We start from the raw sequence: 26,706 nt of genomic DNA on the forward strand, positions 1-26,706 counted from the left end.
AAATCTATTGGGTTTTTAAGCTCCAGTTTCGTCTATATGTTTTGATTTAAAAACACTAATTTGAAACAAACTAATTAATAGTTTGTTTTGTTTTGATTAACCAACATTTACTAATGAGAGAAATTACACGTGGGACGCATATATGTTGCTTAATAATAATGTGCAGGTTTAACTAAATGCATGTTGCTAAAGTGCTGTTTGTTTAAAGCACAAAAACGCTTTTGAAATAACGTGTACTAATGCTTCATTGTGTTGCAAAGAGCTAGATAATTACATACACATAAGGGTATTAGTGGGGTTAACACTGTTTAATCACTATGCTGTGGTAACGTTGTTTTTGTCTCTTTTAATTAAGATGGTCTGTTTTGGCCTATGATAAAATGGCTGCCATTTACAGCCTGTACTCGAGTGATCGGATTCTGATGAGAGGGCCTTGCTGAACATGGTTGAAAGTCACCTGACCATGGCTTCTGCTGGAGTTTTGAAAGTTTCCGTGATGACAGTGACTCCAGGCAAGCGTCCAGATGACCTTGGAGGACAAGAGAGCCACAATGAACTTTGTGATTACAGTGGTGGTTCCGAGGAGATGTGTGTGCGAAAGAAACATTTGCAAAACACGAGTTTCCTTCTTCCGTCTTTTTATTTTTGTGATTTTTCTGAGCGGAGATTTTCCAAATGTAGCAATGCTACATCCTTTCCTGCTCGCTCTGCTCAGCGGTTTAACGGATATTCAGAACATTTAATGTTGCGTTATTTTTTGTAAGATTTGCTATAAGTATTGTTAGCCCAGAGAGGGTCTAAGGCCACTTCTTCCCAAACCTGCGTTGGTGAGGATCGATGCTGTGAGGACGGCGACTCGGGAGACTTCTACTGAGAGACCTGTCCTGACCCATTTATGACATTTAGCTAGAATAGGTAATTATGAGAATAATGATTTTGCTTTTGATTGAATTTCATTTGAACTAATTTTAGATAAAATACCATTATTTTAAATACAGTGTTGGTGGTTATTTCTTGTTGTTTATTGAGTACTCTATTTTGATTATTGTTGTTTAGATCATGACTCAGGACAGTATCAAACAGGTCCTATTGGCCTCACTGTAGATACAGGGTGTTTAGGAGTTTTCTCTCCGCAGGTTCAATCCTGATAGAGTAATCGAGTGTATGTTAGTGAAATGGGCCCAAGTGTGTGATGAGTGCATGTGCGTGTATCTGTGAAATTACTCTATCCGTGGAAGTAGGGAGAATTTGTATGCCCTGATCTGCACCAGTACCTCAACCACCAAAGCTATGCCCTCAGCAATAGAAGGGTCAGCTTGGGATGGCCGGAGTCTGAAGGCATGGTCGTGTTGTATTTACTCTCTATGTGTGGCCTCCAAAAACGTGTTAGGAAACTTTATATGCTGCAGTATATTTATTGACAAATTAAGAGTTCAAAAACTAAAAAAAATAAAAATAAAATAAAAAAAAGGAAATTTGCGTCCAGATAGGCATTAATGAGAAAATAAAAACATAATTCCTAGTAAAGTCTGCAAGGATCCCCTTAGTGAAGACCATGAGATAGAGACGCTGGGCCTTTAGAGCAAATCGCTTGTTGTCTTCCAAGATCACAGATTAGTACAGCCAAGGGGCAGCAACACCAAAGAGGCATCTCTCACAGTGTGAAACGGGAACTTACTAGATCATGTAGTGTAGTTTGTAGTAAATGTTGAAGTAAACTTCTCGGGTCTTAAAGTGTTTTGTTTATTTAGGACGTGTCCTGGGGTCCTCATGCCTTAAATAATCTCAGTAACACAAATAACACTGAGGACTGCAAACAATGGATTCACAATGACCCAAAGTGATTCCAGCCCCTCTACCCATGGCTAATAATTCACGAGAGGAAAGATATCCCATTTAACTTGAGACAGTAGAGGATTTCTGAGAGGCAGCATCATAGCTGCAGATTAATTTACAGACATAGGGATAATGTATCAGCTGGCCGAAAACTGAAATTTTTGACTCATTGCTGGATCCTATTTCGTGATGTCTGTGGCCAGTTCTTAACCATCATCTACGTGCAAACTTCGGTTTATTGACATGCCCAATGCTAGTTTGTGTGGACAAGAGTGGGAGGCTCGGTGTCTGGATCTGCTTTAGAAAATACTCTGCACTTTGTGGAGATCTGCCCTGGGGGAGCAGGGTGCAGGCCAGCAGAGGAGAGCATTTACCTCCTGGCCCCGAATGCACCAGGTTTCTTGGGGTATGGATGGCCAGCAGAAGCACCTCTTTGAATCTCCTGGACAGACAGGAAAGCTTAGCACTGTCCCACCTATTTAGGTCCTGTCACATATCAATACAGCCATTATTGCAAAGAATGAAGGCTTCCCCGTCCATATACTGCAATGACAGCAATCCTTTGGAAAACTCAAGCCACTTTTGTTTGGGGAAAACTTCATTTATCCCGAATGACTGCTAAAATCAACCAATGCTGCTGAAAGTGAGCTAATCAACATTTGAATGATGCCATTTGTGATGTTCTGTGTTCATTGTTGCTCTCTGTGAAATCAATGTATACCACTCTTGCTAAGAGGAAAAGTTTTCTTCCAAGTAAGACTGGCCCTGATTTATCTTCACATGCTGCGGAGCCCCTTTATTTGCTTTACGTTGCTACTTCAGGATCAGAGCCCTCAGACGTCTTATGTGCTGAAGGAGCTTTTAACGTAAATTATTTACTTCATTTATGTTATGTTATGTTAATAGTTTATAAAGCGCGTGAATCACCCCCAAGGGGGTCTCTCGGCGCTAACAAGGCAGTGCGGGGCGGCTGAAGCAATATCATTCTGCGAAGAGGGTGGTCTTCAGTATCTTTCTGAACCTAAGGTAGTCGGAGCATTGCCTCAGGGGAAGGGCGAGCTGATTCCAGATCATAGGAGCTTGATAGGAGAAAGATTTACCTCCGAACCGTGTTCTCTTAATTCTCGGAGTAAGTAGCAGAGATTTGGAACAGGATCTCAGGTCGCGACTGGGAGTATATTGGTGGAGTCTCGCAGCCAGATATGGGGGGCCGGGTCCCCACAGTGCTTTGTGTGTCAAGCAGCAGAGCTTAAACTTGATCCGTTTCCGCACTGGCAACCAATGAAGTTGTTGGAGCAGCGGGAGTGAAGCTGATCTATACGGGCCATTAGTAACTAATCGTGCCGCGGTGTTTTGAACCACCTGCAGACGGCTAAGCGCAGACTCATTAGCAGAGACCAAGAGAGCATTACAGTAGTCCAATTTATTCAGTACGAGTGCCTGAACAAGTGTCTTGCGGAGAGAGTCCGGGAGATAGGGAAGGGCTTTCCTCAAAAGGCTCAGAGTAAAAAAACATGCGCCAACTGTATGAGATACATGGTCCTTCATAGACAGAGCCTGATCAAAGCGCATACCCAGATTTTTTGCTGTTGACTTGGGCAGAGGAGCAGGGCCCAGTTCCGTTGGCCACCAAGTGGGAGGCCACATGATGGGGGCATCTCCGAAGAGGATGATCTCCGTTTTATTTGCATTCAGCTGGAGAAAATTGCTACTCATCCACTGCGAGATGGCCAACATACCTGAGGCAAAAGATGTATGGGCTGTCAGAGAGGATTTATTAAATGGGAAGATAAGTTGGGCATCATCCGCATAAGATACGGGGATGAACCCGAGAGATATTAAAATAGAAGCAAGGGGGACCACATAGATGTTGAATAATATGGGGCTCAAACAGGAGCCCTGTGGCACACCCTTTGGTCAGATTTTCGGTGGTAGAGCGAAAAGGGCCTAAATTGAGTGTTTGTGTGCGATTGGAAAGGAAGCTGGTAATCCAGTTCAATGCCATTCCTCCAAGTCCAGTCTCTTTTAGTCTTCCGAGCAAGGTCAGATGGTCAACCGTATCGAACGCAGCGGAGAGATCTAAAAGGACCAGGATGGCAGACTGTCCCTGATCAAGAGTAAGTCTAATGTAGTCGGTTACGGCTACCAATGCGGTCTCTGTGCTGTAGTTTGCGCGGAATCCTGATTGGGACAGATCCAGGTATCCGGTTGCTTCGATATGGTTAGAGAGATGTTTATTCACATGCTTCTCCAGGACCTTGCTCAGATAGGGCAGAAGGGAGATAGGACGGAGGTTGGAGAGGTCATCCATTGGAAGTTTATTGTTTTTTCGCAAAGGAATGACCTGGGCTGCTTTCCAAGTGGGGGGGACCAGACCCCTTCCAAGAGAAGAGTTAAAAAAAGAGGACTAACAGAGTCCGCGAGTACCTGTGCGAGAGGCGCCGAGATTTTTGCAGGCATAACCTCTAAAGGGGAACCGGATTTAACATTACACAAAAGTGTGATGGTCTCATCCCTAGAGAGGGGTGGGAAAGTCAGTTGAGTTGTATTTAACCTTTTTAATCAATGTACGACAACTTCGACGAAGACTACCAACACACTGAACCCTCACCAACCACCCGACACCCTGAAGCCAGCGATCGACAACTGGACAGCCCTCACCACCGAAGACACACTGAAGACGATGAAGTCAAACCACTCCTGGGCCCCCACGGAACCCTGCCCCCAGCACATTTTCAAGAGCCGCCGACACCATCGCACCCATGCTCTGCCACACCATCAACCGCTCCCTGCCAACCGCCATGTTCCTCGATGACTGGAAACACGCAGAGGTCAACCCCCTCCTGAAGAAACCCTCGGCAGACCCCACTGACCTCAGAAACTACAGACCCATCTCCCTGCTCTCGTTGCCAGCGAAAGTCATCAAGAAAGCCATCAAAAGCCAACTCGCCCCATTCGTCGAAGAGCACAACATCCTCGACTCCTCCCAATCCGGCTTCAGAAAAAACCACAGTATGGAAACCGCCCTCCTCGCTGCAACAGACGACATACGCACCATACTGGACAAAGGAGAAACAGCAGCCCTCATCCTCCTCGACCTCGCAGCGGCGTTCGACACAGTCTCTCACCGCACCCTAATACGCAGATTTCACGACGCAGGGATCCAAGATAAGGCCCTCAACTGGATCTGCTCCTTCCTCTCTGGCAGAATGCAGCGGCTCAGACTCTCCCCTTTCCTCTCCGACCCTACACCTACCACCTGCGGAGTCCCCCAGGGGTCCTCCCTCAGCCCTACACTCTTCAACGTCTACATGGCTCCGCTCGCCCCCATCGTCAGAACCTATAGACTCAACATTGTGTCATACGCAGACGACACCTAACTCATCCTCTCCCTATCTAACGAACCCAATACCACCAGACACAATTTTCGAGAAGGCATGGAAGCCGTCGCCAAATGGATGAAAAAAATCAGATACAATTAAATACAAACAAAACAGAAGTACTCAGAATGGGCTCAAACCCCGATGCATGGAATGACACCTGGTGGCCCCCCGTCCTCGGAAGTCAGCCCACCCTCACGGACCACACACGCAACCTGGGAATCATCCTGGACTCAGAGCTCAAAATGGACCTCCGCATCAACTCTGTCTCGTCCTCCTGCTTCCACACCCTCCGCCTCCTACGCAAGACCTACAAATGGATCCACCTCGAACACAGAAAGACCGTCACTCACGCCCTGGTCACCAGCAGACTCGACTACGGCAACGTACTCTATGCCGGAATAAACAAAAACCTCACCCGCAAGCTGCAGAACATCCAGAACGCCGCGGCAAGACTGGTCCTCGACCTGCCAAGACACTGCCACATCTTCCAGCACCTGCGCACACTCCACTGGCTCCCCATTAAAGCTAGAGTCACCTTCAAGATGCTCACCCACGCCCACAAGGTCCTCCACGACACCGGACCAGCATACCTGAACAGCCAACTCAAATTCCACGCACCCCAGAGGACCCTACGATCTGCCCAGATCTCCTACACTGTAGTCCCCCGCACCAGAAAGACCAGATCGGGAGGCCGCTCCTTCTCCTTACTCGCAGCCCGAGCCTGGAACGCCCTGCCGCTCCACCTAAGACCGACAACATCGCTCCCCATCTTCGCAAGAAACCTCAATACCTGGCTCTTCGACAGACCCCTCCCTTGATGGACTGAAGCCTGCTAACCCCCTTCGCCCCCCCCCCCCAGCGCCTTGAGACCCTTACGGGTGAGTAGTCACGCTTAACAAACGCCTGATTGATTGATTGATTTATTTTATAATGTTTCTGATATTGTATTTTATTAATGTGAAAGCTTTTATAGTTTTATTTAAAAAGAATAAAGTAAGTTTGACTTGAATGACGCAACAACCATTCACAGAGTGTCTAGACGTTATAAGCTCTGCAAAACAGCTACTGTAGAGATGTCCCATCTAGCGCTTTATCGCATTAATGTATACGTTACACACCTTCCATTGTTCTTTCTGGTGAATACTCTATCTAACCACAGATTGCTTACGTTTTGAACATCCCCAGGTGCCAAACTAGATCAGGAAGATTTAACCAGCATTGCTCCCACAAGCCAGTAGGTGGCACTGTACGGCTCTCCATGCTAACTTCATTCTGCCCCAGAAGGAATGATGGATACGCATACAAGCACAACACTTCTGCATCAATGGCAATTTCTTTCTGGACTCAGTCTGCACCCTCGGACGTGAAGCTCAACAATATTCAGATATACCAGTGTGCATATCTCTACTTTCTGAGCTTTTGAGTGTGAAAACTAGAACACTGCCCAGACCCAGGCAGGATAGAAGTGAGAAATGTATGGTTAGATACAGTATCACCCAGAAAGAATGTACCAAAGATAATTAACCGGTTCTTCTCATGGATACTTCTAATGGTAAGTTACTAACCTTTAGAATAGATACCAAAGCAGTTCCTCCCAATGTGGTGGATCAGTGAAAGAGGCTCAGATTAAAAAGTTCTGCTGGACCGAACGGGCAAAATGCCCTCCGGACTGTCAAGGCAGTAGTGATTCATGAACATGTGCACTGATGCCTACATAGCGGTCTGACATATCAAGAATGGGCACTCCATGTGCCAAAGCAGTGATAGCAACCTTGGGCCTTGTAGAATAGGCCCGCAGTCCTTCTGAAGTCTTCCTATTAGCTAAGTGCTAGCAGATATTAATGCAGAGGACTATCCAAGTCCTTTTCTTCACTGCTTTCCATTACTTTGCCCAAGAGAACCCCCAGAAAAAGCTGATTGTACTACAGTCATTCAGAGTCGAGAGATGGGAATGCATGAGGAAAGTGTAGACAAAACTGAGATTTTCACTGTGGCATCACAAAAGGTCTGTGAAACTTTTTATAAACCTTAGCACAACAGGTGATTTGAACAAGGACAGCTGGTCCGGCAAAGGCAAATAGTCTGAAAGGGCTGACAAATAACCTGTAACAGTGCTCATTGCAAGTCCTTGCTGGGCCAGAGACAAAACAAACAAGACATCCTACAGTTTGGCTTGTATCAGGTCTGTATTGCAGGTACGACAGTGGACTACAAACTTGTCCCAGTGCCCGGCATAGATAGACTTTATAGAGGGATGCCTGGCAGTAATGATGACACCCACAAGTTTGAATGAAAGGTCAAACACAGTCAATTGCTGCTGTTCAATCTTCATGCATTAAAGTACAGATTACACAGGTGTGGGTGTGGGCTTCTGCCCTGCTGCATCGCCAGGACAGCCTCCAGAGGTGGAAGCCTCATTGGAGGACAGATGATCCTGCCCAGGTCTCTCTGGTACTCTTCTTGCCCAATCCAGAGCCATAAGGATGACTATGGATGGTGGTTCCTGATGATGTTCAGAACTCTAGGCAGGAGAGAGAGCGTCAGGAATGCATACTTTATCAAGAATGTGTCTCCAAGAGAGAGCCCTCTTGGAAATTCCAGAGCACAAAAGTTTTAATACCGATGCATCCATCATTATTGTCAGCTCTGGGTGAAGCAGAGAGAGGGGTCTGCCGATGGTCTAATTGTGGTTGAGCCACCAACACTGCAAGTCTTTAGAAGTCTTCTCTGAAATCTGGATGGAATCCAACAAGTTCTCCTGGTGCTGGGCTAACTCAGACTCAAGTGCAAAACCCACATATGTCATCTGACATAGTCAACAATCAGGATGCCGAAGGCCAAGAAGCAAAGAGGCCTCATAACCACTCTCTGTGAGACCCAAAATCAAGGCTGAAACGTCTGGATCATAGGTAAATGTCTTGGACTTGTCGTGACGGGAGGAGGCGGGAAACAGAACTGTATCCAGAAAGGCCCAAATGAAAGGGAGCCTTTGTGAAGGAGTCAGGTGTGACTCCTGCATGTTGATATTGAACTCCAATGAAGTCAGGATGTTTGCCATTTGGAGGTGATTCACGACTGACTGTAGTGAACCTGCCTTCAACAGTCAGTCGTCGAGGTAGGGAAAAACTGGAATCCCTTCATTCTGAAGGTGTGCCGACATCATGCCCCTCATTTTCATTAACACCTGAGGGGCACTAGAGAGGCTGAAGAGGAGCACTGCAAATTGTAAATGCTCCCAGCCTATCTCTAACCACAAGTAGTGTCTGTAGAACTGCAGGATGGGTACAGAAACGTAGACGTCCTGCAGGTCTAAAGTCACCATCTAGTCACTTGGATCCAGAGCAGACAGAACCTGAGTCAAGTGATAGTGTCTGAAATTTGTCTATCCACAAGTTGGCATTAAGCAGGTGGAGATTAAAAATACAATGGTGGCTCCATCTTACTTTGGCAGGAGGAAATAATGCAAATGACAGCCAGTCACTATTTATAGGGCCTGAAACCTCTCCAAAGCTGCTGTCGCTAAAAGAGTCTGTACCCCCTGAAGCAAGATAGACAGGTGCTTCTCTAGAACACTTACAAATTACGGTTTGACAACCAGAGGGTCTGAGAGAAAATAAATTTAAAAGACCACACAGGGTATATTCCCCCAAAAACAGAATCAAAGACAAAGTGAAACCCTGGGGTCTATCAAAAGTTTGGAAAGTGTAAAAGACTACTACATCAATATTGGATCAAATGATACCAAATCTGAAAGTGAAACAACACCTAAAGAAATAAATGGGCATATCCCTTTAAAGGACGAAATCCCTCACTCACCAAAAGGTGACATGCTTCATCATTGGGATTCTCCATCCCAGAGGAAACTCCTATGGGGGCTACAACTCCCTCACTGTGAGGGAGGAGCTCAAGGATGTTTTGATAGTAAAGATGTTTGGATATACTAAATCCACAAATGAAAAGCTGATGGTATGCGTGAGAGCGCAGCGCAAAAGAGAATTTATATTTTTTGTTTTAAGTGTAAGTGAAATTAAAACTAGCTCAAGAACGTGAGACACAGCTTTATTCGTAGTACGTGCTTGGCTAGAATTAAAATAATAGTGCACCGGCAGTCAACAGATTTTTAGACCGTGGTGGTGGTGAAGTTGGTCAACATGTTTCAGCCATAAAGCCTCTAATAGGGCATGGCTTTCATCAGGACTAGAATAAGCTACTGCGTGCAAATGAACCCAAGTAAAGGATACTCTAGGTACACGTTCTTATAATACGTGCTTCATTGGTGAAGACAACCTGAAAAAACCCATTCTCTAGAAGCCACTTCATGTGGGCGAAAGATGTTGCGGGTCAGAAAGAAATGGCATGGTATTGCCCCACTGAACGACCTGAAGGACCCACCTGTTGAATGTTACATTTTGCCAGCCTTGAAGGAAATAATTGGCCTTGTCTCCCACAGGGTGGTTGTGTGCCACTTTTGGCAAACTAAAGCGGCTTGGAGGTTGATGCCACAGGGCGGGGGATTGGGAAGCTCGCTGCCCCAGATGGCAAGGATGTTGTCTCCCTGATCCTTGCCCCCCCGCCCCCACAAGGGCGGAGGTACTTGCTGGGGGGGGCAATTGGCTATAGTGTCACCAGTACATCAAACCTCAGGAGTAGCCCGAAAGGGAGGAAACTGCTGAGGGAACTGTTGTGCAGGATAGAATAGTCTTTCTCACCAAACAGGTGAGACCAAATAATGTTATATCCATCAGAAAAGGCTGCACCCCCTAGTGTCAACTGCTCTGTCCAAGCAATCAGTCACGTCCAGTCCAGAATGGATTATGTATTTGGCTGAATCCGGACCATCCTGGATGATTTAGGCCAGGTTGGCTGAAATTCCTCTGGGTTTGCTAACCATGTCCTATAAATCGTGGGAAGATTCCCTAGTGAACAGATGGAACTTACCAGCTGTGAGAGGGATATGCTGAACAGTGAAAAAATTAATATGCAGAATGCATGAGTGAATAAATGAAGGGATTCGTAGAGCATGACAGCTACTCCCAAAAGGAGCGCTTGGCGTTAAACAAAAGACCAAAAGAATCAGCACTGAAAAACAGGTTAATAGGTAGAGAACAATCACATGTTTAAATGTTTTCTGAAGTGCACCTCATTTCATGACAGAGTGTCAGTGGACGATGGGTCCTGGCTTTGGATGCCAAACTAGAGACGGAGCACCCTTTCCTCCTGGAACATCTACAGCTGGGGATTTAAATCAGGTGAACATCAGAAGATACCAAGGTTCTAACTGGAATATAATGCTGAAGACGATCAGACAGAGGTTTGGGCTCACAGTTGTAGATAGCTCTGTGAGCCAGTAACAGAACACTAAAAAAGGATCTTTTTTGGACCAGAAAGTAGTCTAAGATGGTGCAATACTGATGCACAACGGGGATCTTCGGGAAAAAAGGACTGCAGCATTCTGAATATTCTGAAGGTGGATGACCAAATAGGCTGGTAATCTAATGGAAATTATATTAGCATAGTCTAGCAGTGCAGTGACAAGGGTGTGGACCACTGTTTTGTGCGTCTCTAAAGGAAGAAGATTTATTTAAAGATTTCTTAAGAGAACGGAGTAATGCAAAACAAGTTCCGATGACCGAAAAGATCTGTGGAAGAAATTATAGATTATTTTCAAACTCCACTTCCAGATTCCGGACTACAGTGCAAGTCTTTGGGGGTTAGGACACACCAGCAGGCCACCAGTTACTGGTCCAGTTATCATGAGAAGAGCAGAATTTCAGTCTCTTCAAATTTACACTAAATATTGCTGTGATTCATCCAGTACATGGTCCTGAAATGGAGTACCAAAAGTCTTACCTCTACTAAATAGATGCTGAATATGTCATTCTGATCCGTCTGGAATTCACAAGTGCCATTTTCACTGCAAATATGTACCAGTGCATTATGCCCTGGGCATTTACCATTAATCTTAGCATTCACATGAACCTAGCCACATAAGCAGGCCGTTTCCTAGCTTTGCCCTTAGTGTCTTGTGCACAGAAGCAACTCTGGAAAAACCTATTTTGTGCAAACCATTCATATTTTTGAATGATTCAGCTGGAATTTACATTTTAATAAGTTGGTAGACATCCATAGGCATTTACCTCAGATCTGCTAATTCTGATGAGTGTGCAGCTGTACAAAGATAAGTTTGTAGCTGGTCAGAGGTCAGCTCCCAAGTTAATGTACATATAGTTGGTCTCTTCTTTCACCCTTTCATTAGATAAGCAGCAATATGCCCCTGTAAATCAATGACGTCCCCGTCCCAATTTACAACACCTGATCTAAAGTTAAATGTGTGGTATTTGTGGGTACCTTTCAGTGAGAAACTGAGTTGTTGGTTGACTGGAGAGTGAGCTCTGGTCAAGCAGCAACCACATTCTTTGTCAGGGTGAAGCACAAGCCAACCCTAAATTAACCTGTGCTCAGCCCTCTGGTAACTTGGCACAAAGCAGTCAGGCTTAACTTAGAGGCAATATGTAAAGTATTTGTGTAACACTTCAAACAGTATTAAAGTGAAAAACACCACACAAAAAGTTAGAAAAACAAAGAAAAATATAGTAAACAAAACAAGACCAAAACGACAAAATGTGTGAAAATAGCGCCAAAAAGCATGAAGCGCAAACTAGGGATATCTAGTCGCACTGGACCGGGTCAAAGTCACACTTTCAGGGCGACCGTAATGGAGTGCAGGTTGGCTAAAGACACCAGGTTTGGCCACTTGAAGTTCACCTTCTCAAATCCGTGCCAAGAGCCCATTCACGATGAAGTAGGCCGCGACGAGTATGGAGAGTGTCGCCGGAGGGTGTTGCTGGAGCATCGCGCTAGCAGTCCCACGCTAGTGGTCGATGCTGTAATGCGAAGAGGCAGCTGCTAGAGCTTCGTGCTAAATCACAGGGCTAGCGGCAAGGTCTCGATGCAAATGGGCCTGTTTGCGGTCACGAAGAGCCCGAAAGCTTGAATTCAGCTCCCTTAAGGACCTGAGGGGCACCTCTTGGGGGTCAGGAACTCACTGCAGAAGGGTCCAGGATGTTGGGGAGCCTTTTATCTTCATGCGGCTCAGATTAGGAGGCCAGCAGGCTAGCCTCGGAGTCACTCTGGTGTCTTGGGTTCAAGGATTAAGTTGCAGGTCCCGTTCTCTTCTCACCCAGGCAAGAGGGCAGGAGGTCAGCACAGCATGCGTTCCTTCAGAGGAGCAGTCCAGAAGAGTGACAGTCCTATTAACAGCACATCAGTCCTATTAACAGCACATCAGTCCTTCTTCCTTGCAGAATACCTACAGGCCGAGAAGTGTACTAAAGAGTTGGTTTCTGGGGTACAGTACGGATACCCAGTTATGCCTTTGAAAATGGGAGAAGCTTCTTGAAGTATGTCTTTGAAATGCACAGGTGCCCCGCCTTCCTGGCTCCAGACTAACTGCAGGGTGTATGCAGCCCTTTGTATGGAGACAGGACACAGCCTATTCAAGTGTAAGTGGGATTTGGCACAGCTCCTACCTCCCATCCTGCCAGTGATGGCCCATCCGGTCACACCTAAGCTCCCCATTGTGTGTGGCTGTGTAGGAGGAATACGCAAAGCCCAACTGTGACCCACACCCAGTCATGTGGCCCAGACACAGGTTGCAGGCACCTAATGGCCCAGGGAAGAAAATGCCAACGGCTTGGGTCCGTGCGCTCCTTGATTGGACCACTTCAATTTTGTATACACACATTGTTTCTAGATAGCATAGTTTAAACAAATTGCTACAAAAAACTTGCCTTTGTCCTTAATTCAGAAGCCTGTGTGATTTATTTCACTTTTCTTTTTCTACTTTAAGAAAACCGAAATTTTTATATGTCATCATGTTGGGCAACACTTCTTTTTTGCAACATGTATAACAAACATTGTAGAAAAGTACATAACAAACAAATCATTAAACTAAAAATGGTAAACAAGTATAATGTGTCAAAACATAACAAGACATGTAATACCAGTCCCTTACTACAATAATAAACACTAGGCGGAAAAATATAATTAAACAAAGAATGTCTTTTGTTATCCTGTCAGTGTTTGTGGCTCTGGGAGTTAAAGTTTGAGGGGTGTTGTCAATAGGAGAGAGGTGTTGGTACAAAGATTCTCTCATGGCACACCCTGTAAGTGCCTTATCCCAAGAGCTGGTGTCAACGCATTCCAAACCCCATCTTATTGCGTGGTTCTCATCAGGACCTGGACTTATTTTGAAACCGCTTCGGGACCCGCAGCAAATGGCCTCCTCTCGCCCCATATCGCTGTTGTCCGCCGATTGCAAACTCCTCTGGAAGATCCTTGCGGACAGATACATACAAATAATACGTCCCTTGGTCCACCCGGATCAGTGCTGATTTATCCCCGGCCGGCGCACATCCCAGAACATTCGCCGGGTTTTCCACATCCAAGACCAGGTGAAGGGGATTTATCCCCGGGCGGCCTGTCTCATTCTAGATCTCGAGAAGGCCTTTGATTCCCTCACATGGCAGTTTCTTTTTGCAGTCCTGCGGCAGGCGGACATTGGTCCCACCCTCCTCGCATATACGCGCCTTCTGTACACTAAACTGACTTCGCGAGTGCGCCTAGGCCGCTACATCTCGGCGGAGTTTGCGGTCCAGAGGGGCACGTGGCAGGGATGTCCATTGTCCCCCTTACTTTTTGCCCTGGCAGTCGAGCCCCTATCCATACGACTTCGTCAGGAGGGAGAGCGTTGGGGCATACCTATAGCAGGCACAGTGCACAGTGTTTCTTTGTACGCTGATGACCTGTTAATATATGTGCGAGACATTACGGACGACTTGACCCCCCTCTGGGAGACTTTGACGGAATTTACGGCGGCCTCTGGACTACGGGTGAATTGGGATAAGTCCATGATATACCCGCTACACCCGGGTCTACCCCCGCAGGAGGTTAGACTGGGTACTCAACGAGTGCCCTGGACTGCGGAGGCCCCTAGGTATCTTGGGATCCATCTCTATCACTCCTCAACAGATATTTTCGAGGGTAACCATAACAGGGCGTTGGCGGGCATTAGGGCTGCAGTCGGATTTTGGAAGGGCCTTCAACTGGCCCCAATTGGACGAGTGGCATTGGCCAAAATGATCATGGTCCCGCGATTGTTATACTTTTTTACCAGTCTGCCAGTGATCCCGCCTAGAGCCTATTTCCCTCCTCAGCGCGCTAATTTGGGGGTCTACCAGACACAGAATAGCTTTGGAAAAATTGCAATTGCCAACCACACAGGGCGGCCTGGGCGCTCCTTCATTCGAGGCCTACTTTTTGGCGGCACAGCTGCAGTGGCTTTCTCACTGGACGGCAGACAGGTACACTGTGGAAACTCACACCATCGCAGGGCGGATATCGGTTCCAGAGATCCGTCGCCTACTGCTCCCAGGCACTAAACCGAAACGTACGTACCCCCTTCAGGTGGCGGTGGCGCGTAGGTGCATGCTCAGAATTCACCACATGTTCTCGGGGACGCCACTGTATTCCCCTTTACTCTCTTTGGTAGGATGGCCCAAACGGGAACACTATTACACAAACAGCGTGCTTCGCACGTGGACGTCTTGTGTCATTACAGAGATGGAATCCCTTTTTGAGGACGGGCAGCTAAGACCATTCCGCAATCTTGTGGATGAATACGACCTTCCTCCGGGGCAGTTCCTGCTTCACCGCCAACTACTAGATAGCTACCGGCCATACCACGACCTTGCAAAGGGGGAACCGCACACACACCCAGTTCTCCACACGCTCCTACACATGGGCGCGGAGTGCCATCTAACCACATGGCTCTATAAAGCCATATGAGAACTGACCAATAAACCACTAGAGACCCTGCGGGCCACATGGGAGGCGGAAATTGGGCGCGTGCTTCACGAGAAGGAGTGGGAGAGGGCTCTGGAGTACCCCAAAAAGGTATCTAGAAACGCACGCTTTAAAAACATTCAATATTACATACTTCACAGAGCTTATTTAACACCGGCACGCCTCCAACGATGCTACCCCAACACGCAGTTCCTTTGCCCCAGATGTCATGCGCAGGAGGCAGATTTCCAACACATGTTCTGGAGTTGTTCTATTATCCAAGTTTTTTGGCAACACATTCACACTGCTCTGGGTGACCTTACAGGGATTACCTGCATGAACTCATGGGAGGCCAGTGCCCTAGGTATCTTTCGCGCACGCAAGCAACACAGGGTGCGGACTCGCTTCCTCTCCCTTGCGGTACTATTAGCCAAACGCAGCATTACCATGCACTGGCGATCCCCAACCTGCCCTCCGCTGGCGGCGTGGGTGGGAGCTACACACAAATGGGCGGCGGTGGAAGAGGAGACGCTGCGGGAGGAGGAGGTGAGAGGGGTCCGCAAGACCCCTATATCCATGGAATGGGCCATGTTATTATATCAGTTCAAGCAGCTAAACCCGGGCGAGGACCCTAAAGACGACACACCCACATTGTCAGCCCTGCAAGCGCAGTCGCAGACCCTATCTGACCAACCCCGTAATACACCGACGACATGATCACATACAAAGCCCCAGTATTGGATATACTATCACAGTTGCAGGTCAAACCTAAGAGGAAGTGCAATCACGAGTCATAGAGGCGCCACACCCATACGACGATTTATGCACTCGCTTGCGAGGACCGGATATGACCTTCCATGCCCCTTCCCTAGTTTATACCTGTGTTACACCCCAGTTCAAGTGACATATTATGCATCAGAGCCCATTGGGTACACACATCGTGATGTATTTGAATGTTTCTTCTCCCCGCTGACTCTCCACTAGTCGATGCAGGTGATGTGTGATACCGCATACTGTACTATATGGCATAATTGCTCGATAGATCTGTATAATGTACAGTATATGAACTTTGAAAATGTCAATAAAAATATGTTACAAAAAAACCCCCAAAAAAATGAGGACCTGGACTTAGTTGTGCCAACTGAAAGAAAATGAAAAACTTACATTTTTCTAACTGTAAGGAACCCTGTTCAATTGCTTTTACTGATTCACCTGCACAAAGTACCAAAGTCTGCAAATCGACCATGGAAGGAACCACCTTCACAGACTGCCACAGATATTGGCGTCATAACGAGTTTACAAATTGCAAGACTAACAAGCATTTGCAATGCAATAGGTCTCGCATTTACGCAAGTTTAAGCTATCGGCATTGTAAATGACACTGCGTTTTATTTATGTTTTCAAAAACCAAAACAAAATTAAAGGCATTGTCATTTACAATGCCAATAGCTCAAACTGGTGTAAATGCTAGACCTATTGCATTGCAAATGCTTGTTTTCTTTTTGTTTGCCGATCCGAGTTGGAGAGGTAAAGGGAAGAAAAACAAGGTAGCATAGTTGTGGGATAGCAACATGGAGAGGAAGGCATAGGGCTGGGGAGGCACCAGGAAGTCAGGAGGTGCAAGCAAGATCGAGGCACGGTGGGGGTTAACAACACAGCGAGAGTGGGGAATAAGGATGAGAGAGATAAAGCAACACAGGGCAGTGGAGAAGCACACAGACAAAATAGAGGCAGCCTGGGGTGGCACACAGCGATTGAGCAACACGAGCGAGTTCGGCAGCGAAGAATTCAGGAGAGAGCTGGAAAACACAAGCACTCTCTCAGAGTGCCTAAACAAAACAAAGCAAGCAAAACAGAACGTGGTGACGGTAAGGGCAGATGGGTATAGGAAGGTGGCGAGGAATTTAGAGTCTAAGAGGAAAAGGGCCAATACAACCAAGAAAGAGGAGGGGGGGGAAAGAGGACTGGTGAGCAGAGAGGGGGCAGAGCAAAGAAAACGAGAGACTGGGAGAGAGAACGGGTACAAGGGGCAGAGAAAGGGATGGGCAGGGTGGAGAAAGGGAGGGGGTGTAAAAATGCAGTAGGGTAAAAAGAAAATGACGAAAGCAAGCGGGAAGTGGCAGAACAGGCCATAGGAAAGCAACACACAAGCGCGCGTGCCTCCGCTGAATGTAAAAAAAAAAAAAAGCAGCAGGACGGGTAAGCAGAGAGGGGGCGGAGCAAAGAAAACGAGAGACTGGGAGAGAGAACGGGTGCGAGGGGCAGAGAACGGGATGGGCAGGGTGGAGAAAGGGAGGGGGTGTAGAAAATGCAGTAGTGTAAAAAGAAAATGACGAAAGCAAGCGGGAAGTGGCAGAACGGGCCATAGGAAAGCAACACACAAGCGCGCGCGCGCCTCAAGTAGAAAAAAAAAAAAAGAAAGCGGCTCGCGCTCTGCTTAATGACTGTTTTGAAGCACATTTGTGCTTGTGGCACCATCCGCCTTGCGGGAGCGAGCAACGGCTAATTAGCATGCATGCCGCTGCTCGCTCCCGCAAGGTGGATGCGGCCACAAGCACGAGTGTGTGCTTCAAAAAGAGCAGAGCGACGGCTGAAGGCCCTCCTATGCAGCGCATGCGAGCTGCGTAGGCGAGTCCTAAAAATGTGGTGTATGCCATTATGTGTCCATACCAAAAAATTTATATAGGCAAAACCAACCAGGAAGTGAAGCAAAGGATCGTGCTGCATCGTTCCAGATTAAAAAACAAGGTTTTAGCAGTGCCTATGGTAAACCAGTACGTGGAACGCAATCATACTGAAAAAGATTTCAAATGGACCATCCTCTGCGCTATCACACCTAACCCTAGAGGTGATGAGACTGAAATCCTACTCACAAGAAAGGAAGCATACCTCATAATGAAATTTGACACAGCCATGAGTGGGCTCAACAAAATGACAGAGTGCCAAACTATCAAACATCCTCTGAACACCTTTCTAGGAGTGAACTACCTCAGGTAGAACTACAGCACCCATATGCAATGCAATTGGCTTGGTCACACAACACAATTCCAATGATCCATCACGGTACTTGCAGGAGTTTCTTCAAAGAGACTGCGTTCGGAAGTCATTATCGAGAAGAAATTGGTGTCGAAGCTCGCAGCGGGTTCCAGGAGAGATCAATTACCTACAGGCAAGTGACATAGTTCTATAACAACCACTTGCATTTCCAAAGTGGCACCGCGTAAACAATCTTAGCAGTTGAAAACGATGCACATGGTGTAACGATATGCGGTATACTGCATGAGCACCAGCCGTCTCAAAACAGCGTGAATGCTCACAGAACTCACCCTGCCAAATGTATATTCAATCAAAGCTTACACAATGCATGCGATTGTATCACACACGCGGTGAGGCATTTAGACTTCCGAAGCATGCTGCGACCAAAAATAGATGTCAGCGTGCGAGTCTGACTATTCTTGCATAACCAACAAAGCGGCTCCGCCACACTTGTCTAAACGCTTGTCATTTCATGCAGGTGGATCGCTCAAAACAAGGCAGGACGTCCGAATATACAAAAGATCTGTTCAAACACAGGCAAGTCTTTAAATCCCACGTTTTATATCACTAATGAATTGTTCACACACTTTTTCCAGACAGAATATGCATGGATTATAAAACCAACTTCCTCACCCCGCTTTGACGATTTGCTCAGGATTGCTACTTAGGATCATTGCAGCCCTCCTGTACTTTTAATACATAGAAGGTACTTTGTGCAGTTGAATCAGTAAAAGCAACGGAACAGGGTTCCTTACAGTTAAAAAAAATATAAAAATTTTATTTTCTTCCAGTTGACACGACCATGTCCAGGTCCTAATGAGAACCCCCAATAAGATGGGGTTTGAAACGCGTTGACACCAGCTCTAGGGATAAGGCTCTTACAGGGTGTGCCACGAGAGAATCTTTGTACCAACACCACTCGCCTATTGACAACACCCCTCAAACACTAACTCCCAGAGCCACAATTTGGATTATAAATTAGGATTCTAGAGACACCAAACATGAACTGGTCACCTATTCCCATTTGGAAATTACACTTATAAAATGTAATAAGGTAACTCCAATATTATCCTACAGGAGAGGTAGGCCTTGCAGTAGTGAAAATTGTATTTAAGGGGTTTTTACTACCAGGACATGTAAAACTTAGAAAGTACATTTCATACTTTTTACATACGTTGCACCCTGCCCTCGGGGCTGGCCAGGGACTACCCTACGGGTGGCATATGTATTGAAAAGGAAGGTTTGGGCCTGGCAAAAGATTTACTTTGCTAGGTCCAAATGGCAGTTTAAAACTACACACACACAGGCTGCAATGGAAGGGCTGAAATATGCTTACAGTGTTAGTTTAGTGTGTGACACAATCAGTGCTGCAGGCCCACTAGTAGCATTTAATTTACATGCCCTGGGCACAGGTAGTGACACTTTACTAGGGACTTACAAGTAAATTAAATATGCCAATTGGTTATATGTCGATCTAACATGTTTTACGGAAAGAGCATAAGCACTTTGTGTGCTTTACCACTACTAACCAGTGCTAGAGTCACAAGGCCAACAAAATTTAATTCAGCAAAGAAATAGGAGGAGGAAGGCAAAAAGTCTGGGAATAACCTTGCAGAAAGGGCCAATTCCAACACTTCTGAATAAACTTACAGAAATGTGGGTTGAAGAATAGTTTCAGAATGATTCTCCATCCCCTTCCAAACCATGTTAAACTGATAGATTAACACTCAAATTAAGCAACTATGATCAGATATGCATTTGGGTCATAGAACTGTATTCACTGATACCAATCAACTGCTTGAGCTTAAGATGAGGGCGATCAGACAACATGGATTGTGTCTGCTAGTCTAACAAAACACCCACACATCAATTAAAAATTAACAGTTAGATTTAAACCACTGAGCGAAACTATTTAATGAAATGTGAAATATGCCAAACTTGCCCTTTTTTTTTTTTTAGTTCAACCGTGATGCGAAACTGGGCTGTAAAAAACACAAAAATTCACTCCACCAGCGGACAGACAAATTTATGGTTTATGCAGATGATGTGGGTCTCTGTAGTGCACTGAGGTCCAGAGGTCCAGTGAAAACGAAACAAACTGTCCACATTGCCCCAGTTTATGAGCAGTTTGTGTGGGTCTCGGTTTACGTACAGAGAACCACATCAACTGCATAAACCAGTAAATGTATCTGCTTACTGGTGAAGGGAATTTGTGTATTTGTGACAGTTTGTTTGGTTTTTACTGGACCTCAGCACACTACAGAGATCCACAGGAACTTCCTAAAACAGTCAGTTCTCGGTTCAGAAGAATTTGGTAGGAGGAAGCAAATTTTGCATTTTTGCATTGGAATGTGCTTCTGCATATTGCAGTGAAAAGAAGAGGCACTATCATTCATACCTTTTCACATCTTAAGCACAGAAGTCGTGGTCCTTTCCTTCGAGATAATCTGCCCAATTAGCTTCACTGTCGTTTTTTACTTTATATAGCTCAGCTTTGTGGATTGCTCATTTCATCACTCTAACCTGAGGAACCATTCACTCACACAAGGCCTTTTAAAAAAACATTCCCCTGATTCAACTGTAAACTGGTAAACACTTGCTCTCTCATAAGATGGTAAATTTACTAACATACCAGATTCCTGAAGCAGTGTACTCAACTCCAACATCAGTTCATGAGAAGGCACAAGCTGATGTAGAATCTGAAAAAAAGAGATTGTGTCAGTTTAGTTCCTTTTTCAATACCATCATTCTATCCAACTTTCCACTTCATCTTAAATTCCTGTCTCTATAGTTCATCACAAGTCAAAGGTGACCTAGTAGTGCTGAAAAGCAGTACATATTTTTTCTAATAATCCATCAGATGAAAATGCTGAAGTCCCACCAATACCCTCAGTATACATCGTATAGCCTTCTTTGGAGCAGATCAGCTAAGTGCACATAACCGAAAGATCATTTATTCACTTGACAGCACCAACACTGGTTGGAATTTACAGTCTAACAATATTAGGGATTTCATTACAAGTGCCCTGGTGCGGGAGCAGAGGTTAATGGAAAGTTAATTCCACATGCTCATAGTTAATACAGAGGGTCCCACTAAACAGATTTAAATCCTTCCTGAGAAATCAGCAATTTCAGGTCAGATTGCTCAGGTAATGCTTTATTTTCCTCTGCAGTTTTCCCCAGAGAAATAGATTTGAACAATAGAAATCAGTATGAGAATCATGACAGATCCATGATAACCTTGCAGACCTCATAATGAGGGTTGATGCTTCTCATAATGAAGGCCTAAGAGGTTGCACCACTAACAAGCAAGAACCTATTGAGTTTTGTCAATGAAAAGATGGTGACAATTTTCCCATAACACTTTGCCCCCTAAAATCTTATGAACTAAAACTTCCAAATAATTTGATGATTAATTCGGACCCTTTACCCTTACATTGTGTTGCTGAATGTCTTCTCGAGGTTAGAGGAATGGCTATAATGCTGCAGCTGCTTTTTATATTAAAGGACTAACCAAAGTATGTAAAACGTTTGGTTTCACCAAACCTCAGGTGTGTGATTGGATGCCTCAAAGGCTTGCCATTTACACACTTTTAAATATTTATTTTAATTCTCCTGTTTAAGGAAATGACTGTATGCATCATCAAGTCGCTCAAGGTTGTCCACTCGGCATGTAAGTTTCTTGAACTCAGTGTATGGAGGGCTGGAGACCAATGAGTAATAAGAGATGGACAGCTGAGCAGAAGAAATATGAATTTACATCTTTAATCTCTGCATATGGCATGTCTTTCTTTTTAAACATTCCAATATGTAGCATATACCTTAGTATCACAAATACAGGTTAAGAGTGCAGTAAACAAACACACACCATTCACTCTTAATAATCTACTCCTCCAATCATAGATTGAATGTCTTTGCCTAGGATCCTGTATACAGCACTCTCATGCTTTGCCGTTAGATTTGCACAATGTAAATAGTACATATAGACATACAAATTAAACACCTTAAAGAACACAGTCCATGTTTTTGACACAATTTCCATGCATTTCTTTTGTCCAAGTTTAACACATAAGAGTTGTACCAGGGATTTCAGTCTTTAAAAGGACCGGAATGGTGCTACTCTAGAATGGATCAGGAGCTTCTTTCCACCGTGTTGTGTCCTACTTTAATGTTGATGTGTTATTCTGTGTGGATGTATCTTTAAGGTGAGAGTGTGCGCGCATGGAATGTCACTAAGTAAGTGACATTCGGATTCTGGTAGTAGCGGTTAGCCTGGGAAGGATGTGAAGGTGTATCCTGGCGCTCACCTGTTCTTGTGTATCTCTTTTGAAATAAAGAGCTTTGAACCACTACAAGGAGTCTTGGCATCACTACAATTGGCGACGATCGGATGGGATTTGGAGAGGCAGCGTGCAAAGGACCTTTAAAAAAAAAAAAAAAACGAAAACTGAACTGAGCAAGGTGGATTGTTTTTTTTTTTGAATCCTCGTGACCCTACTTGGATCGGATTATCTGACGACAACGGGAGACGAGGTGGAGGAAGAAAAAGGAAGTGTTGTGGTACATACGTGCTGTCAAAAAGGATTTCGGACAGTTGAAAGGCCCGCGCTGGTAGCGTGATACGATTCGTAGTGGAGGTTCCAGAACTCTAAGCGTGTGAGTTTCTGACGTAGGAGGTGCGTCCGGACATGACAGGAGCATGCGCAGTAGCATCTGAAACGTAATCGCGCAAGGTCACGCTGCGTGACCCTGCGTGGCGGCCATCTTTGATTCATTGTTTCCTTTCAGTGTCAGTTGCTTAGCAACACGAAGATACGGGCGCTGAGAAGTGCCGTAGAAAGTGAAGCACAGGTGGTTCTGAGCAGCGGATAGCAGCGAGAACAGGTGAGACTGCCGGGGGAATACCTTAAACAAGGAAGTTAAGCAAAAAAAAAAAAAAAAGTTGTTTCATCATTTAAGTCGAAATATGGGTGATGGGGATAACGAAGGAGACCCCACAAGTGTGGAGATAGCACATCAAAATTACTCTATCAGTAACCCACACACCTTTTGGGTGACAGGAGCGGAACCAAGTATTAAATGGTTAGAATGGAAGGAGTACTTTATAAATTACATTTCAGCGGTTGATGAAGCCGGAAAGATGAAACCTGAACAGAAAAAGAGAATACTTTTACATTCCTTAGGACCTATGGGGTTGAAAACTTATTCGAGAATGTCCAAAGTGTTAGACACAAATTTAAATACTTTTGAGAATGCGATAAAGGATATGGACAAATATTTTGCCCCGAAGGTTTGCATAGGAGTAATTAGGCACAGATTCTTTCAAAGGAAGCAAGCTAAAAATGAAACTGTGGATGACTGGTTGGATGACTTGAAGAAATTGGCGATAGATTGCAAGTTTGGTGACCTACATGATGATTTAATTAGAGATCATTTAGTCATGCACAACAACAATTCGCCTCTACAGGACCGTTTATGGGTTAATGGTGATGCACCACTGGAGGACGTGTTGGCCATAATGAGAAAATCGGAAATGTCGGGGAGGTGTGCAACTGTGGTCAAGGCAGCAGAGAAAGATCCGGAAAAGATGACAGAGGGAGTATTTAAAATACAGAGTAAAGCTACACCCAACGTTCAACGTCCGCAAGGGAGATGGACAAACCAACCCATGAGGAACCAGGGGAGAGACTTCAGGACTGAGGAAAGAAGATGCTATCGTTGCGATAGCAAAGAGCATTTAGCCTTTAGCAAAATGTGCCCTGCTTTGAAGAAAAAGTGTGGTATTTGTGGGTTGTTAGGGCATTTTAGTAAAATGTGTCGTAGGCGCAGCAATGTAAAGTACATTTGGGACGCTGATGAGGAGGATGAGGATTGTGAGGAAGAATGTGTGAAGAGTGTGAGAGGGAATTTCATGTTAAACATAGAGGATAACTCTATGGATGGAAAACCTATTTGTGAGTTATCTTTAGGTGGAGTTAAGGTGATGGTGTATGCGGATTCAGGATCACCGTACACAATTATTAATGAAGAAATATGGAAAGAAAAATTTGTAGGGAAGATCGGAAACCAATTAAACAAATCAGATGTGAATCCCATCAGCTATACAGGAGAAAAGATTGACATGTTAGGTTTCAGATGGTTAACATTCCTTTTTAAAGGAAGATCCACAAGAGGGAAATTGTATATAGCTAAGAGGGGACCGTCAGTTTTGGGGTGGTTCGATCAAAAGGATTTGCATATAATCCTAGACCCTAATAGTGTGGAAAAAGTGCTGATAATGGATGAGTGCAGTAAAATGAGTGAAGTATTGAGCAAAAGATTTCCTAAGGTGTTTGGGAAAGACTTAGGGGAACTCAGAGGGTTTGAACACAAGATTGTGTTGAAAAAGGATGCACTACCAAAAGTACACAAAGTGAGGCCCATTCCGATTTTAATTAGGGATGAGGTGAAACATGAAATACAGAATTTGCTAAGCAAGGGGGTGATTGAAGAGGTGGAGACATCGGAGTGGATTTCTCCGGTTGTAGTTGCCCGCAAATCCAACGGAAAAATCCGCTTATGCATAGACTTGCGCCATTTAAACAATAATATTGTGATTGAAAAGTTCCCTTTACCTAAAATCAATGAGATGGTAGCGTCATTGAGAGGGGCTACGTGGTTCTCTACCATCGACCTATCCGCGGCCTATCATCAGGTTGTACTGGAACCACATTCAAGAGGTTTAACAGCCTTTATTACCCCATTTGGGTGTTATCAATTTACACGAATGCCTTTTGGGCTTGCATCCGCTGCAGCGGTTTTTCAGAAACTAATGCACAGGTTGTTTGGTGATGTGGATGGTGTGCGTTTTTTTCAGGATGACATTTTGGTAGCGGAAAAAGGTAAAGTGGAACATGATAACAAATTGATTCAGGTTTTGGAAACTTTACAGTCTGTGGGATTAACAGTTGAGTTGACTAAATGTAAATTTGCACAGAGGAGTGTCTCATATTTGGGGCACATTATAAGTGAGGAAGGGGTGAGACCAAAACCTGCTTTGGTTGAGAACATTATTAAGTCACCAGCTCCTGTGTCTAAGGAAGAGATAAGGTCGTTTCTGGGTATGGCAGAGTATTGCGCAAAGTTCATAAAGAACTTTGCATCGAAGGTTTACAATATTCGATCGCTTTTAAAGAAAAATGTCAAATTTGATTGGAGCAAGGAGTGTGAAAGAGAGTTTATGGAAGTCAAAGTGGATCTTCAAGCGGTGAATGCTCTTGCCAGTTTTAATCCGAATTTGGAGAGTTTGTTGACCACGGATGCTAGTGACAAGGGGCTTGGTGCTGTGTTGTCACAGAGAGGTAAAGATGGAAAAGAGGAAATAATCTTATTTGCTTCTAGAGCATTGTCACCAGCGGAAAGTAAATACCCGATCATAGAGAGAGAGGCATTGGCGTGTGCATGGGCACTTGAACATTTTCGTGCTTTTGTGTGGGGGAAGCCTGTGCTGATTCGCACGGATCATAGACCATTGGTTTGCATTTTATCTAGTGAAGGTACAGCAGTTGCTTCGGCTAGATTAGCCAGAATTTCGATGAGGATGAAAGAGTTCATATATAAGATGGTTCATGTTCCGGGCAAGGAAAACGTGGTGGCGGATTGTCTATCAAGATTGCCCACTCCGTTGGAGGAATGTGTGGATGATCCGTGGGGGAATTGTAGTGTGGCTTTGGTACATGATTCTGGTGCATCTGCTATTAGTAAAGGTGAATGGTTGGAGGAGCAGTTAAAGGATGAGGTGTTGGGAAAAGTTTTGGAGTATATTTCTAATGGATGGCCAAGGAAGGCAGGCGTCACGGGGAGTATGCAATCTTATTGGGAGGTACGGATGGAATTGGTTCTAGACAGGGATTTGTTGTTGAGAGGAGATAGAATAATTCCCCCAACAACGTTGCGCGGAAGGATTTTACAATTGTGCCATGAAGGGCATTTCGGAATTGTCAGGACAAAGTTGATTGTGAAGGGCATGTTCTGGTGGCCTGGAATTGACAAGGAGATTGAAAATTTTGTGAAGAGTTGTCCAGTTTGCTGCTCGGCAGACAAGTCTCTTAAAACGTTAAGACCCACAATGAGTGAAGGATTGATTCCTGGGTTGCCATGGGATACCATTGCGGTAGACATTTTTGGACCAGTGGGTGAATTGAATGAGTATGGGTTGGTGGCTATAGATTTGTTTACCAAGTGGCCAGTGGTGGAAATTGTGGAGAAGGCGGATACCCAGTCTGTTTTAAGATTTTTAGATAACATCTTTGTGATGGAGGGTTTACCGGGTTGCATTCTTACGGACAATGGGGTGCAGTTTCTTTTGATTATGGCGAAGGAGTATTTTAAAAGGTGTGGGATTAAACACAAAACCTCTGCGTTGTACAACCCAAGTGGGAATGATACGGTGGAACGTTTTAATGGGGTGATTAAATGAGTCATACAGGCATCAATGAATACAAATCTGGATTGGAGGATACAAGTACAGAAAGCTGTGTGGTCATACAGAACTACTTCTCAAGTTCAAGCTGGTTTATCTCCTTTTGTCATGATGAGGGGTAGAACGCCAAGGAGTAAGTACAATCCA

General features: G+C 45.0%; 1 protein-coding gene across 1 annotated transcript in view; it reads right to left on the reverse strand.

Moving 5' to 3' along the window:
* TAF1A (TATA-box binding protein associated factor, RNA polymerase I subunit A) overlaps window positions 1-26,706 on the reverse strand; it is a 519,167-nt gene that overhangs the window by 121,606 nt on the left and 370,855 nt on the right. Inside the window, exon 8 of the mRNA XM_085612966.1 lies at window positions 20,731-20,797. Within this exon, the coding sequence (XP_085469092.1) occupies window positions 20,731-20,797 (67 nt within the window). The remainder of the gene's footprint in view (window positions 1-20,730; window positions 20,798-26,706) is intronic.

This window comes from Triturus cristatus, chromosome 6, assembly GCF_964204655.1.
Source record: "Triturus cristatus chromosome 6, aTriCri1.1, whole genome shotgun sequence".
Lineage (NCBI taxonomy): Eukaryota > Metazoa > Chordata > Amphibia > Caudata > Salamandridae > Triturus > Triturus cristatus.